Raw genomic sequence first — 17,362 nt, forward strand, 5'->3', positions numbered from 1 at the left:
TTTTCAAAGTTGGACAAAGATGTGAAAGCTTTCTTCTTCATGTATTGATTCTTAGCCAGAGATTTAAGACCTCTTCGTGACTATCATTAAAACCTAGTATCTGTTCTCTTGTAACCTTAGTGGTAATTGGTTATTATTAATACAAACATTGGTATCTCAATGCCAGGATTTGTTTTCTTTGTTTTGTTTTGCTCTACTGCCAGTTCCTAAAATTGCTCATTATCATAGAGCTCTTTAAAAATATTACTATTCCTTATTATTCATAAAAAAGGTAAGGAAATTCTATCATTTGTGATGACATGGATAAACTTTGACAGCATTATACTAAGTGAAATAAGTCAGACAGAAAAAGATGAATACCATATGACCTCACTTATATGTGGAATTGAAGCAATGACAAAAACTCATTGAAAAAGAAATCAGGTTTGTGGTTATCAGAGGTGGAGGGTGGAGGAAGGGAATTGGAGGAAGGTGGTCAAAAGGTACACACTTCCCACTATAAGGTAAATTAAGTACTGGGGTATAAGGTATGACATGATGACTATAGCTAACACTCCTGTGTGATATATAGGAAAGTTGTTAAGGGAGTAAATCCTAAGAGTTCTCATCGTAAGGAAAACAATTTTTTTTGGTTTTTTCTTCTTTCCTTTCTTTTTATTGTATTTATATGAGAAGATGGATATTAGCCAAACTTTTGTGGTAATCATTTCACAACATATGCAGAACAAACCATCATGCTGTATCCCTTAAGCTTACACAGTGATGTGTGTTAATTATTTCTCAATAAAACTAGGAAAAAAATATACACACATGTCTGCATATATACATATATTTGTATGTATGTATTTCTGATATATATTTGCATATATATGTATACAAATACATATATTCCTGAACCTACATACTCAGGAATGTTCTGTGAGTCTATATAGTTCCTCAGTGAATCTCAAGCACCAATCTATAGCAGATTATCTCACTATAAATACTTATTTTTTATGTTTACTGGAATTAGCTAAAGAAAATATTTATGAAAATAGGTTTTTTTATTATGTTGTGTTATGTGTGTATGTGTGTGAAACATATACGTATATTTAAGTTTGTGATGCTAATGAAGCCAGACAAATCTTCAGCAAAATTATGTTAGACTCCCCTGTCCTTTTAAAAAGTTTCTTTCTTTGGTGGCGGTTGATTTTTTCCCTGCTGGAGCCCTCTTCTTTTTCTCTCCTTTTCTCAAAATCTGGTTTCATGTCCATCAAACTAAGTGACCGATATATTGGTTGTATAAAAACGGTTTTCAGAAGAATGTCAGTCTAAACAATAGACCACCCTAAAGTGTCAGACTGGGACTTCTTTTAAAAAACCACCACCACCACCACAGCATGTAGCAGTTGTAGATCTTCAGATTACTTAGTAAATATATATCAAAATCTAAGTTAATAAAAAGTGCATCATCTGGTATCCTGTTATTTTTCTGATTTTCTGCTGGGACTACTTCAAACTGCTTGGCTTTCTCCTCTGCCCTCTACACCCACCTTCCCAAGGAATGCTCAGTTCCTGTTTTGGTAATTCCCAATATTTCGAGCCAAGTAATGGAATCACACTGTAATTGGACTCAGATTTTCTTACTCTTTCTTCCTAATTTCTCTGCTAGTACTCATTGCATTCTCAGTGTCTCAGTATTGTCTCTCAGACATAATCTATAATCTCTGAGATCCTTGTAAAGGATCAGACTAAGCAAAACTAGAACTTTTTTTTTTTTTGTCAATTTAGGTAGTTCACACTTTCCAGTAGTGTGGAGAGTGAACATAAGTTATTTTGATCTTAAAGTCCCGCTGAGTTAGAGTAAGCAAAATTCCTGTTTATGTGCAAGGGAAACGTAGAGTAAACAATAGGTTAATAAGATTTTGAAAGCAATAGTTCCTTCAGGTGTTCAATAATTGAAATAAACTATCTAAATAATCCAGAGTCGACTATATGAAGATTATATAAGCCTATGTTAAAGATGAAAGGTAAGAGGGAGGAAGCCAAGAAGTGTGTGATGCAAATGGGTGTGATATGACTATCTTCTAGTGTGCATCAGAGGAACGGGAATGTTCTTACTGTCTAGATTACTGGTTGCTGTTGCAGAAATCCAATTTAAGGAAGACAAGATATCCTGTGATTAGCTTTCTACTGAATTGCTTTAAGTGAAAACAATCTGCCCAAGAGAGGAGAAGAGCGATAGCTTTGGTGTGATAGTAAATAGAACGATGCATCAGGGCAATGCATGGTTAGAGTCAGCGACCTACACGGCAAGTCTGAATGTATAAATACCAACAATTAACGTAAATCACCAGGCAGAGTACCTCAAACATTCAGTAGAGATGCATTTCAAAGGAAAATTCTTTCATATATTTTTAGATTATGAAATCTATGAATTACAGTCTCATGTTTCTAACGGCATATTATGTAAGAAATAACTTAAAGTAATGGTCAATATTTGAAGTCATTTCAATGAATTTATGAAACTCAGTAAAGCAGGCTAAATACCTATGATTCTGGTTTTTCAGATCTTTAATATATGTTCAACATTGTGTCCTAAAATATAAATTTTCTAAATTTTAAGTACTTTTTTGCAGTTAACTTTAATGTAACCAAAATGATAATTTTGGATTATAGATACTGCTATTGTACCTACAGGACAGTAGTGAGGCTCTACCATCTCCCAAATAGGTTACATAAAAAAGGATTTGATTGAATTACTCTAGTTTTAAAATTAGGTACTACTTGAAATTAGATGCACCTTTTTTTTCCAAGAAAAAATATACTTACTAATATCATGGAACAAATCAGTGGCCCATGAAGTATTTTACAGATCTGATTTCTATACAAGAACTGAAAAGTTCTATGTTATCTTAGAAGGAATATTACCATATCATAATGCCCAATACTACTCATCCTTATAAATTTTTCTTTTACTCTTCAAGGGTTAATCACATAATTCAGGATTAAAAATGCAGTAGCTTTCATTTTCATCTCCAGTTTTCTGACTGGATTTTGTCAGTGCCACCCTGAACAAAAAGATGTCTATTTATAATAATAAATATTTACTGAGCTTCTATTATTTACAACTCTCCTAGGCTCAGATGTGCACAAAACAAACAAAATTCAAATGCCCTCATAAGACTTAAATTAGTAGGTTAAGACCCATAGTAAACAAACAAATAATAACAAAGATATAAGGTATGTTAGTTGTCAAGGAGTACTATGGGGGAAAATTAAGGAAAAATCATAGGTGGAGTAAGGAAGTAAGGTGCCAAGGGGAGAGGAGGAAAGACTACCACCTACCTATCTATTCTAATATTCGAAGTCCCTTAACCAAGAAATGCTCGTCCCCAGCCCACCAAACACCAGTGGTTGGTTGATAATATTTGTTTTGATAGTATTTTCCCCTTTCGCTTGTTCCAAAAAGTAGTTAGGCCCCTTATGTTCCCATGTGTCAGGGGAGTTTTCTCTTGTGAAGGTCAAAAGCATAGCTTGCCTGTCTTCCCCACCTGAGTTCCTCGAGGGTGGGAAGGGTGGACTGGGAACAGAGAAGTCAGTGCCTCTGAGAGGGACAGGCAGGAGCAGCTGAGCAGCTGAGCAGGGAAGAGATCCTTTTAGACTTGGAAGAGTTCAAAAGTCTGTCAGTGCTCTGACAAGTGGCAGTTCCTCAGAAAAGAATAGCACCAGGGTTCACCTAGGGAGGTTGAACTCATGCCATTAAGGTTCCCAACTTCCAAAAAACTTCTTTTGTCTGGGTGTGGCCCATAAGCTTTAGACTGTCTGACTTCAAGGGACTAGAACAAAGATGTTGCTATTCATGTAACCACTATGGGTTGTAGAGTAATGATCTGTCTTCACAGGCCTTGTTAATTTCATTACAATTTATATGAACCTAGGCAAAGTAAGAGGTGAGCCCCCAAATGACTGAGATCAATTTTCCTATCCTTGTTGGATGCGGGCTGTTACATTGTATTTTATTTAGCAGAAATCAGTAATGGGACACTGCTTACACATTCAAGTTTGAAGCATAAGATTTAGGGGCACCTGGGTGGTTCAGTGGGTTAAGCCTCTGCCTTCAGCCCAGGTCATAATCTCAGGGTCCTGGGATTGAGCCCCGCATCAGGCTCTCTGCTCAGCAGGGAGCCTGCTCCCCACCCCCCCGCCTGCCTCTGTGCCTCTGTGCCTGCTTGTGATCTCTCTCTCTGTCAAATAAATAAATAAAATCTAAAAAAAAAAAAAAAAGATTTATCCTGCTACAACTTCGGGTTATTGTATCTTGATTAACTCTGAGGTGAAGAAGCAATCTTAAAATATAATGCAACAGAAGATACGAATTTCTGATGGATTGCAGATTTCGTTCCTCTGGCCTTACTGGGTGGATAAACACATGTATTATTTTCCTTGACTTTACCACTCCATGTTAGTGTGTGGTAATAGCACAAACATTATTCAATAAAATGGGACATTCAATTTCTTCTTCAAATCCTGGGAAATGTAAAAATGATACTAAGTCCTTTCAGTCAGCCAGTAATACTCAAATTGAAACAAGATCATATAGGACAGTAGTTTACAAACTTTTCAATTTTGGACACAGCTAAGAATTTTCTCAAACATAGGGTACTATCCTCCCTCTCTAACCATCTGTTAGTAGTCTCAAACCTCATCTTTACTCCAAATATTTACATGCTTATTCATCTACGAAGAATACATCTAGCAAGAATCATCTTATTTACATTCATGAATTCACACAAATTTTTAGACTGTCTTCCTTCTCTTTCTATGATGATTACTTATTTTTCTTTTTCTATGATGATTACTTATTTCCCCCTCTACCCTAAATTTAATAAACTGATTGAGAAAACTCAAGTTGCCAGAGTATTATAAACATAACAAAGGGCATGGTATTCCTTCTTGGGATCATAGAATTTACCTGAATTTGAAGATGTCCAGCTCTTTCTATGATTTCTTGTGAAGTCATTGATCTTTATCCTTGACTTCATTAGCTTGTAGCACCTTGAAAATTTGCTGAAGAGCTGCCTTTAAAACTTTCTTCTTAAGTATATTTGAAAACTTGTCTATGTTTTGTTTTGTTTTGTTTTGTTTTGTTTCGAGGTGGGAAATAATTTGAAAGTTCTAACATTATTAGATATATCCAGGTTTTAGTGAAAGACACGTCTTTAAGACTGTAAAAGGTGAAGACAAATAATTATTTACACGTTGCGAAGGAGGGGCCAAAACTGACTCGGCAGCCCTTCGTCCAATTTATGCAAGGATATAAAAGGTCAAACATACAGAAATTTCTTTGGAGAAAATAATGATATTCTGTGGCATTTTCCCTGCACCTCCTCATGCTCCATCTTGGGAAAAGGAAAGATGTTGATTTTCCTGTATGAGGGATTTTTTGAGAGCTCAATGTTTGTACTCTGGAGCTTGAGCAACATAGCATACTGGCGGCCAGCTTTCCTCTAAAGAATCTACAGAGTGAGAATATCTGGTATCAGGTCTGGCAGCAGAGTGAAAAGAGCTAGAGACACTGAGAATGGTCTGCATTCCCATGGTTTGGGGTATCGACGACATAGACAATGTGGGAAAAAGAATCAGGGTCATAGAAGGGTTCCACCACCGAGATGGCTCTCTGCTCCTTGGCAATCTAGGCAGAACAATGCAGAAAAATGATAATAGGGTGGGGGATAAAAAGCAACCAGCTAAAAAAAAAAGACCTCCTCTATTAGGGGAGTTGTTCCTAGTTGGTGAAAATGTTCTCCAAAAACCCACAAGGCACCCCATAATAAAAAACACTTTAAAACCAGAAAGCACCAACCCCAAATTGTTGTGGTAGCATCAGAAACTTTTTTTTTTTTTTTTTTGCAATTTCTTTTCCATTCTCCACACCAGTCTTTTCAATCCTAGAGAACCCAGAACATGTGGGAGAGACAGAGAAGCACATGGAGGAAAAGGAAGACCACTTCTGCCTGAAGTATGCTCTTAGCTTGTGGAGGACAGAAGCTCTAACTTAAACTGGAGTGTAGAATTTTATCTCTTAACGTGCGAGTAGACATTTTAGTTTTTGAAATTCAGGGGACTAAATAACTCTGGGGCATTTTATTACTGGAGAGTTATCAGAAAAGTCACAAGAGCTGCAGTAGATTTCAGGCAAGGGTTAAGAAACCTCTAGATTCCAGTCGATATAGTGAGTTTGATGGCTGGAGTTTTCTCTGCTGGAGTTTGAATCCTATTTTCAGTGCCCATTTGGTTTTGAACAATTCTTTGTTAAATCTAAAGTTAATTATCTTACTTGACTTTTGGCTGAAATGGTAAATGTAAAAGTTTTCATGCCTTTAAAAAGTAATTTTATTAAAAGCAAATTTTTATTTCTTAAGAAAAGGTTGGGGGCGGGGAACAATAGTTTTTGCCTTAGTTTGGACTTTTCAAGACAGCATTATTTCCTTTGCTGAATTTTGTCCAAAATGTAAACCTTCAAGTTGAACATTTATCTCATTAAATACTATAGTATTTTAAAATTCGACCTAATCACAATGTTATTACTATAATTCATTCAAGCATGATGTTCATTCATCCTTCACAAACTTTGCCCTAGTAATTAGTATATGGAATAAATGTGTTATATTTGGTGAAATGCTGAGTCTTTATTCTTTCTTGTCAATCCAGAAGCCTTTCCTTAGCATATTCCAGCTGAAAGATTATGATAATGTCTTAAACAGCTTAGTTTATGAAGATGATTACAAATAACCATTTTTTTGGTAGCTTCTGCGGAAGAATTCCATTTAAGTAACTGTGAATCACTTCAGCATGTCTTGAAAAATATGCAAACTCATTCAATTGAAAGTTTTATTTTAATTAGAGAAGACATTGCTTGTTCAAGTAGGAAATTTGGGTTTTCAAAACTATATGAGATTACTATTATTATGTAATTGTCTTGGTATAATTGGCTAATACAGTTAGCTAAAGAAAGTAGCAAAAGTACACGTACAGGAAAGAAAAAGAGCAAAGTTACCTTTATTAGTAGATGATTGTTTACCTGGAAAACCCATGGAACTCAAATAAAAAACCATTATAAGCAATAAGAAAATTCAGTTATATGGTAGTTATAAAATTACTGTACAGGGTAACCAGTGTAAAAATATAAAGGGATAAAAGTTCCCATTTATAATAGCAACAAAACATACCTGATACACTGGAATAAGCTTAAGAAGCATATGTAAGAGCTGTATAAATAAAACTTCGCTACTAAGAGACAGAAAATAAAACCTAAGTAAATGGAAAGATAAAATCCTCATCTTGGTTTAGAAAATTAAATATGGAAAGATATCAATTTTCCCTAAATTAATTTTAAAGCAATCTCAATTTTTAAAAAGGACTTAAGACGAGTACTAAAATGTATAGGAAAATTAAATATAGAAGAAGGAGTTAGGCCTATAAAATGTAAAATTAAAATAAAACTCTAGCAATTAAAGTAGTTTGGTACTAACAGTGATTCAACAGACAAATAGAACAATATAAGGTCCAAAAACAGACTCCAGAGTACTTGGAAATATAGCTGGTGGGTAAGGTTATACTCAAATCATTAAAGTTGTATTATTTAATAAATTCTGTGAGTACAAATGGCTAGCTACTTGGGAAAAAAATAAAGTAGAAGTGTACCTCATACCTTGCACTCAAATTAACTGCTAGAAGGATGAAAGATTTAAATGAACAAAAATGACAATACAAATACCTAAAAGATAAATTGTCAACAGGAGAAGATATTTGCAATACATGCACGTAGCAAAGGATTACTTTTTTAATTTATAAAAATCTCTTACAAACCATTAAGATAAAGACGAATATAGTATGAACACAAGACTTGAACAATCATTCTGTAGAAAAGAAAGTGACTTTTAAAAATGTGAAAAATTGATGGATAAGTTCCAGGATCGAATGTACAGCATGGAGACTAAAGTTAATAATACTGTATTACAGACTTGCAAAAAAAAAGTAGATCTTAAGTGTTCTTACTACATACACACTCACAAAAGTTACGTGAATTTATGAAGGTATTAGCTAACCCTATTTGTGGTAACGATTTTACAAGGTATACATGTATCCAATCATGTTGTGCTCTTAAATTTACAGTTATATGTCAATTATATCTCCAAGCTGCCAAAGTATTTAAAATTTCTCATAGTTATGAAATTTAAGAAATGAAAATGATAGTAAAAAAAGGAAATACCATATTTCCCTTAAAATATTGACAAAGATCTAAAAGTTTGGTAACAGAAGTATTCTCCAGGATGTAAGGAAACATACTGTTTATGGTATTAAAAATTGTGACCACCTTATTCAAGAGTGAATTCACGGTAACTTCCAAAATTTAAAATAGAGATACTTCAAACCTAGTAATTCAACATCTAGGAAGTTATTCTTCAGTACGCTTTCACATGGGCAAAGTGACCTATGGACAAATTTTTTTATTACAGCATTGTTTCAAATTGCATGGTATTAGAAATAACCTAAAATGTTCATTATTAGGACATTTGTCAAGTAAATAATGATATATACATAGCATATGTGTGGATATACATACATATTATTTCCTCATTCCTTTGGTTATCTCTTCCAGTTCCTTGGCTTTAAATACCACGTGCATGTGAATAATTCCTAAATTTTATCTACAGTTCTGTTCTCTTTGCTGAATTCCCTTACCACCCTCCTCTTGGGATCTCCACTTGGATGTGGCAATAGATATCTCATACTCAATATATCTGAACTCTTGACAGCCTTCTTCTCAGTAGACAGCAAATTTCATCCTTCTACTAGCTCAGTCCAAAAGCCTTAAGAGTCATCTTCTCTTTCCCTTACAACCAGTTTCCAGCTGGACAAAAATTCCTTTTGCTCTACCTTCAAATTGTGTCCAGAATCCTATCACTTTTTACTACGGCAGCTGCCACTACCCTGGTCTACACCACCATCATTTCTTGCCTGGATCATTGCAGTAGCTGGTTGTCTTATATTTACATGCCCCTGTATTGTCTATTCTGGTCAAAACAATCAGAGATTGTTTTAAAACATTGAATCAGGGGTGCCTGGGTGGCTCAGTGGTTAAGCCTCTGCCTTCAACTCAGGTCCTGATCCCAGGGTCCTGGGATCGAGCCCCGCATCGGGTTCTCTGCTCAGCAGGGAGCCTGCTTCCCTTCCTCTCTCTCTACTGGCCTCTCTGCCTACCTGTGATCTCTGTCTGTCAAATAAATAAATAAAAATCTTTGGGGGAAAAAAAAAAAAAAGCCAAACCTTTATCTTAAAAAAAAAAAAAAGCCAAAACTTAAAAAAAAAAAAAAAAGAAATTGAATCAAATCAAATGTTAATCAAGCCCAGAACTGTGGAATGAGGCTCCCGTTTTACTTAGAATAAAAGACAAATTCCCTACAGTGGCCTGAAAGACCCTCCATGATATGACCCCTGTTAATTTTGTGACCTCATTTCCTGTCACTCTCTTTCATTTAGTGTCAGCCAGCTTGGCTTCTTCAAAGCTTTTTGAATACACTTGTATTCTCCCTCCTTAGAGTATTTTTTTCTTCTGCTTGGAGTACTCTTTCTTGGAATATCTATGTGGCTAACTCCCTGACTCCTTTCACGTCTTTGCTCAGTCACCTTTCCAATGAGAGTTACCCTGAGTACTTTATTGCCTTAACTTTTATTTATTACATGAAATTTATAACTTCTTACAACATACCGTAAGCTTTATTGATTTGTTATGCTTATTATAGGTTGTCTGTTTCAATGCCTAGAATGAATGTCAGCTTTATCCATTTTCTTCAGTGATAGGTCCCAAGGATTTAGAATATGTTGAATCAATCAATAAATGAAGTGATCTGCAAGACAAATTGAAAAACTCAAAAGTGTATATAACTATTCACAACACTCTGTAAAATGAGCTATATTTATATAAATGATACAAATGTTTGTAGATGCATACGATATCTCTGAAAGACTATGAAAGAAATTGGTAATAATGGGCACCTGTGGGAGAAACATTACCAGAAATGGGTAGGGAGGCACAGTCTACACTTTAGGATATGCACCTATCATTTCTTTAGTTGTAAAATATAACTGAGCCTACTTCTGGAATTCAAAATTCTTTATAAATAGTCAATTTTTTTTCTTTGAAGATGTTTAGTTGTATTACCACTAGATGGCACATATTTACTGATAAATTCTCAAAGAATCTCCAACACAGATTTTTAAGAAAGTGTTTAGTTCCCCAAACTCACCAAAGTTTACTTTAGCTGTGTACAGTATTGGTTTTTCTCAAGAAATTTCCTTAACGTCAGTCATTTAGTGCCATATCAGCTTCTAAGCTATTTTTCACTAGTTTTTTTATTTAGCATCATTATAACATTTGAGTTCTAGGAAGATCTTAGATTTGCAGACACTAGCTTAGATATTCTTAGTTTAGATTCTAATGTTTTGTGAATTGTATCTACCTATATTTTCATCTTTTTCTATTAATGAATAAAATATAAATATTCTGTGCACAAAAGTAGATTTAAAATAATAGATTTTTGTTTGATTATATTGTTTGATGGCTTTTATATCAAATCAGTGTCCAGAACAACATGCAATTTAACAACCACTTTCTGATAGCTTACATTATACACAATGAGATTAGACAAATGGGTACTGTGGAGGACACAAAGATGAAATGCTGTTTATTTTTTTTTTTTTAAAGATTTTATTTATTTATTTGACAGACAGATCACAAGTAGGCAGAGAGGCGGGCAGAGAGAGAAGGGAGGAAGCAGGCTCCCCGCCGAGCAGAGAGCCCGATGCGGGGCTGGATCCCAGGACGCTGGGATCATGACCTGAGCCGAAGGCAGAGGCTTAACCCACTGAGCCACCCAGGCGCCCCTGAAATGCTGTTTATTGCCTCTGTCTTCAGGACCTTTCATTTTATAGGTGGGGGCAGTCATGAATACAAATAACTATAATACAAGTCAGAATGTAGAAATGATTAAAAGAAAATATTAAGTATAATGGGAACAGATGGCTTATATTAATTTGGAGATTCTAGGAATAAGGTGGAATTTGAAAAGAGCTTTAAATATATAGATGGTTTCATTCTCTGAATGAACTAAATAAGGTGTTACATAGATTTACATTTCTGTAGAAAGTGAATTACATATCTGATCATTATACGCAAGTGGTAAATATGGAATTATGCAATAAAAACCTGTGTTCTTTTTGATGGTAAAGTTTCCAAAAAGAAAATAGTGGTATGGCATTTTATAAATTGTAACATTTATAAAAGCATTATAAAAAAAATTTTCAGGCAAATTCTGGGTGCCTGGTTGGCTCAGTCAGTAAAGCATGCAGCTCTTGATCTTGGGGTTGTAAGTTCAAGCCCCAGGTTGGGCATAGAGATTACTTAAAAATTTAAAAAAAAAAAATCTCTTTAGGTATATTCTAAAATAATATTGGAAAAATCACTGGACCAGATAATTTTTGTAGTCATTTTTAGCATAGAGACTTTTTTACTCTTGTTTCTGTTTTCAAAATATTTTTTAAATTACTTTATATGTAGAAAAAGTACTGAATTCAAGTAGAATAACATTTATTGTGTGCTTAATAGGCCAGAAAACTGCCATCTATTATTTCACTTAATACTTATGAAACTTTATGATGAATATACTGTTATCCACATTTTACAGATGAAGAAATTGGGGCAAAAGTTTAAGGAACTTGTATGAATATTTCACCTGCCTGTCATAACACAAAAGCTGGGTGTGAATAGAATTAATTTTCTGACAATAAGAAGCCTGGCTTTTCATTTTATACCACTTCAGGATCATTGCTCTTAAAAGAGAATCAAATTATTCTAATAAGATGTATTAATACTGACTACTTTGTTACATTGGTGGTCTTTTTGTGACTTTTTAAAGTGTAAGATGAATCATATTAAAATATTATCTTAGTGAATCAAGAATCTGACCCTTTGACTTTTAATGTACAAGATTTCCCCAACCTTGGTATACTCTAAAATAATAATAATCGTATATAAAAATCTGAGTAATATATGGTATAATGCTTAAATCAGATTAATTCCAGCTCAGCAGCTAAATCAAATAGATACTAAAACAAAATAATATGTTTAGAAATGAGTCTCACTATTTTTCTGTGTTTCTTTAGCCAGAAAAATGTAAGAAAAAAAAGAAATGGTATAAAAGTGCACTAAAAGAAGCCCACCTCCTCTATGGATATTCCCATGAGCAAAGACTGGAAATGTGCTGCCTATCCAAACAGGGTATATGAGCTTTTTTATTCTTTACCACCCCAACATGAGGATTTATTCAGATGCACACTTTCGAAAATATATTTGTACGTTTTAAAAAAATCTCTCTTTCTCTTCATGGGGATATAATATATCTTTGTCCCCTGAAAAAAATTTTTGTATGCATTAATAGTATGTCTTTTGCCCTTTGAAACTGTTTTCAGTGACTAAACATACATTCTATTTAAATGCAAGGGTTTTCATTAGCACTTCTATCATCTTCTTTACCCTTCAACTATCTACATAAGTTCTCTTGTGTATTTCAAAGTATATATTTCAAAATTAGAAGCTGTGGCCTTAAAACATATTTTGGGGTGAAACTTTCACTTGCATATGCTACATTCTTTCAGAACAAAGTGTTTTTCAAAATATTTTTGTTTTTAAAGAAATTCAAGGCAGAGATAAAAACAATCTTCAGCTTTTTTAATGAGGTGAAAAAATATGATAAGATTTCAGGTCATTTTCAAAGAAAGTTCTCTTGAATCATAAATATTATGGTTTGTACATAGCTTTTTAAATGTATTCATCATAGGAATTATAGTAAGTAGGACACACTTTTAACTCAATATGACTGTTACAGAAAAAATGATGATTTTGAATAAACTTAAATATGTTCTTAGTGATAATAATTATCATCTTAATTTCTAAAATGATCATCTTAAGTTCTAAAATAATTATGGGAGGATCTGTCGTTTTAGTCCTGACTGAATTTTAAAGTAAGCATGACATTTTTTTCTTTTTGGAATTTAATATATATTTTTTAAAACTTAGATGTGAGAACATTTTATTTGGGAAAAATTTAAATATTAACTTAGCTACCTAAGTTTAGATTTTAAAAGAAATAAGTAGATTTAAAGATAGTGGAAAAGAATGACAAGCCCATTACTCTGGTTTACTCTGAAACTGAGAAAAGAGACATTTATTACCATAAATGTGATTTCATTCCTTGTGCTGAAAATATGTCTTAGTTTATTATCAGTAAAGGTTGAACTCACTGTATTGTCACGCATACAATTTTATTATTTACCCGGAGTATACATTTTTCTTGTATAACCAAAATAAACTTGGAAATACTAAGTTTTTTAGTTTTTAATATGAATATCTTGAAGTAATATAGTCAGTTATTTTTTAAAGTTTATTATAACCATTTCACATTAGCAGTAGACACACCCAATAAATACAGAACTATGTCTTTGTTGTTGTTGTATGTGCTAGCATATTTATGTCTGGGTTCTTTGACATTCTTGCTTGTCTAGAGAATATGGAGAGGGGTTATTTCTCATTGGTCTTGCAGCAGACCCATTTTCTTGTTGAAAATCTGATGATTTTTGCATGCAGAATTTGATGTAATTCAGTCTGATTATAGGCAGTCCTATGCCTAAAGACTTGATTCTTATCCCTGAAGAAGCCAGAATGGAATGGCATGAAGACACTTCCAGGAATTCAGCCTTTGCCATAATAGGCTCACTCACTTCTTATTCTTTACTATCTCCAAAATAGACACTGTAGTCCTTGCTTAGTTTACAGGGTAAACCCTAGTACATATTCAGCTTCTTACTGTGTTTCAAAGTTATTTTGAGAGGTAATTAGCCATTCTTCAGATATTTTACAAAAATCTTAGAGACAAACAACCTATTTTACCCCAGCAACTTTGAGGACTTCTTTAACCCAAAATGTCTTCTTCCAACCCAGAAATAATGACTAGTAATTTCATGGCCTAAATTCTTCCTACCCTACAGAAATTGGCACACTATTATATTTGATGTAGCTCTTTCATTGTTGAAATCTTCAAGATCAGTAAATTATATGTAAAAAATATAGACCCATTTCATATGGTATGTTTAGTTTTATGAGAAACTGCTGAACTATCTTCTAAAGTAGCTGCATCATTTTTTCATTCCCACCAGAAATGAATAATGGTTCATGTTCCACATAGTTGCCAACATTTGGTGTTATCAGTATTCTGGATTTTGGCCATTCCATTAGGTCTGCGGTGGTACCTCATTGATGTTTTCATTTGCCATTCTCTAATGACATGATAATGAACATCCTTTCATATGCTTATTTGCCATCTATAAATCTTCTTTGGTGAGGTATCTGTTTATTGCCTGCTTTTTAATTCAGTTGCTTATTTTCTTATTGTTGAGTTTTAAGAATTCTTTGTATACTTACAGCAGCATTATCAACAATAGTCAAACTATGAAAAGAGTCCAAATGTCCATTGACTAATAAATGAAACAAGCAGATGTGGTATATATCTACAATGGAATGTTACTCGGCCATCAAAAAGAATGAAATCTTATCACTTGCTTTGATGTGGATGGAACTAGAGTATGTTATGCTAAGCGAAATAAGTCAGTCAGAGAAAGACAAATACCATGTGATCTCAGTCATATATGGAATTTAAGAAACAAAACAGATAACTATATGAGAGGGGGGAGAAAGAAAGAGGAAGGGAAACAAACCATAAGAGACTCTTTTTTTTGAACATTGTAATTTCTTTTTTTTTTAGTGTTATGTTAGTCACCATATAGAATGTCATTAGTTTTTGATGTAGTGTTCCAAGATTCATTGTTTACTTATTAATACCCTGTGCTCCATGCAGTAGGTGCCCTCCTTAATACCCATAGCCAGGCCGACCCATCCCCTCACCCACCTCCCCTCTAAAATCCTCAGTTTGTTTCTTGGAGTCCACAGTCACCGTAAGAGACTCTTAATGATAGAGAACAAACTGAGGGTTGATGGAGGGAGGTGGGTGGGGCATGGGATTAAGGAGGGCACTTGTTCTGATGAGCACTAGGTGTCGTATGTAAGTGAAGAATCACTGAATTCTACTCCTGAAATCAATATTGCACTGTGTGTTAGCTAAGTAGAATTTAAATCTGAAAAAAAAAAAAAATGAAGAGAGAGAAGCAAAAAAAAAAGTTATTTGTATATTTCAGATAACAGTCCTTTGTCAGATATTTTGTAAATACTTTTTTCCACTCTGGATTATCTTCTCAATCACTTGATAGTGTTCTTTGCAGGGTGGAAATTTTAATTTTAATGGAATCCAGCTTATTAATTATTTCTTTCGGGGATCTTGCCTTTGATGTTGTATCTGAAGTCATCTGCATACCCCAGGTCATCTACATTTTCTCCTATGTTGCCTGCTAGGAGTTTTATAGTTTTACATTTTTCATTTAGATATGTGATTTTGAGTTAATTTTTGTGAAACGTGTAAGGTCTTATCTAGATTAAGTTTTTTGACATGTGGATATCTAGTTGTTCAATCTGTTCCTGAGGTCTCTATTCTGTTCCATTGATCTGGGTTTTTTAAAATTATTTTCCCAATATTACATTGCCAGATTATTGTAGCTTTAGAGTAAGTCTTAAAGTCAGGTAGGGCCAAGTCCTCTGACTTTGTCCTTCAATATTGTGTTGGGCTATTCTAGATCTTTGTCCCTTCATATGAACTTTATTTTTTAATTTTTTATTTTTTTAATTAACATATAATGTACAGGTCTATGAATCATCAGTCTTACACAATTCATAGCACTCACCATAGCACATACCCTCCCCCACTTTAGATTGAGTTTGTTGATATCCACAAAATAACTTGTTGGGATTTTCATTGAGATGACACTGAATCTTTAGATCAAGTTGGAAAGAACTGACATCCTGACAATACTGGATCTTCCCATCCATAAATATAGAATATACCCAAATTTGTTTAGTTCTTTGGTTTTGTTCATCAGAGTTTTGTAGTTTTCCTCCTATAATCTTGTCCATATTTTGTTAAATTTTGCCTAAGTATTCCATTTCGGGGGGGCAGGCACTAATAATGGTAATGGTAATGTGTCTTTAATTTCAAATCCTACTTTCTCAGTTTAGTAAATAGGGAAGTGATTGACTTTTGTTTGTAAACCTTGTGCCCTGCAATCTTGCTATTATCACTTATTTGTTCCAGGAGTATTTTTTTTATTCTCTTTTGGATTTTGTACATGGATGATCGTGTCATCTACTAAGAAAGACAGTTTTATTTCTTCTCAGTCTATACCTTTTATTTCCTTTTTTTCCTCGTATTGCATTAGCTAAGAGTTTCAGTACAATATTGAAAAGAGTGGTGAGGTGGGAAGATCTTTGACTTATTCCTAATCTTAGTGGGAAAGATTTGAGTTTCTCACCATTAAGTATGATGCTAGCTGTAGGGTTTTTATAGATTCTCCTTTCAAATTGAGGAAATTTCCCTTTATTCCTAGCTTGCTGAGAGTTTTTATCATGAATAGCTGTTGGATTTTGTCAAGTGCTTTACCTGCATCTATTGATCTAATCATGTGACTTTACTTTTTTAACCTGTTGATGTCACAGATTACATTAATTGATTTTGAGTATTGAATCAGCCTTGTATACCTCAGATAAACCTCACTTGTTTGTGGTGTCTAATTCTTTTTATACATTGTATTTGATTTGTAATATTTTATTGAGGATTTTTGCATCTATGTTCATGAGAGAAATCAATCTGTAGTTTTCTAGTAATGTCTTTATTTGGTTTTGGTATACTGGCTTCCGTGAGTGAATTAGGAAGTATTCCCTCTGCTTCTATCTTCTGGAAGAGTTTATAGAGAATTGATAAATTTGTTCCTTAAATGGTTGGTAGAAATCACCAATAAACCCATCTGTGCTTGGTGCTTTCTGTTTTGGAAGGTTATTATATTAATTTAATTTTACAAAAAGATACAGATTATGTATTCTTGTGTGACTTTTGGAAGATTGTGTCTTTTAAGGAATTGGTCTATTTCATCTAGGTTATCAGATTTTTGGACATAGAGTTATTTACGGCATTTCTTTATTATCCTTTTAATATCTTGGGATCTGTAATGATGCCCTCAGTTTCATTTTTGATATTAGTAATTTATGTTTTCTCTCTTTTTTCCTTAGTTAGACTGGCTAGACTCTTGATTTTATTGATCTTTTTAAAGAAACAGTTTTTGGTTTTATTTACTCCATTAATTTCCTATTTTTTCTTCTATT

At 33.7% G+C, this 17,362-nt stretch overlaps 1 protein-coding gene across 1 annotated transcript in view; it reads left to right on the top strand.

The window, feature by feature from the left end:
* The window catches only part of ZCWPW2 (zinc finger CW-type and PWWP domain containing 2), a 121,313-nt gene that overhangs the window by 62,343 nt on the left and 41,608 nt on the right, over positions 1 to 17,362 (top strand). Inside the window, exon 5 of the mRNA XM_080814961.1 lies at positions 12,208 to 12,322. Coding sequence (XP_080671087.1) covers positions 12,208 to 12,322 — 115 coding nt within the window. The remainder of the gene's footprint in view (positions 1 to 12,207; positions 12,323 to 17,362) is intronic.

Source organism: Martes martes (assembly GCF_963455335.1).
Source record: "Martes martes genome assembly, chromosome: 1".
In the NCBI taxonomy this organism is placed as follows: Eukaryota; Metazoa; Chordata; class Mammalia; order Carnivora; family Mustelidae; genus Martes; species Martes martes.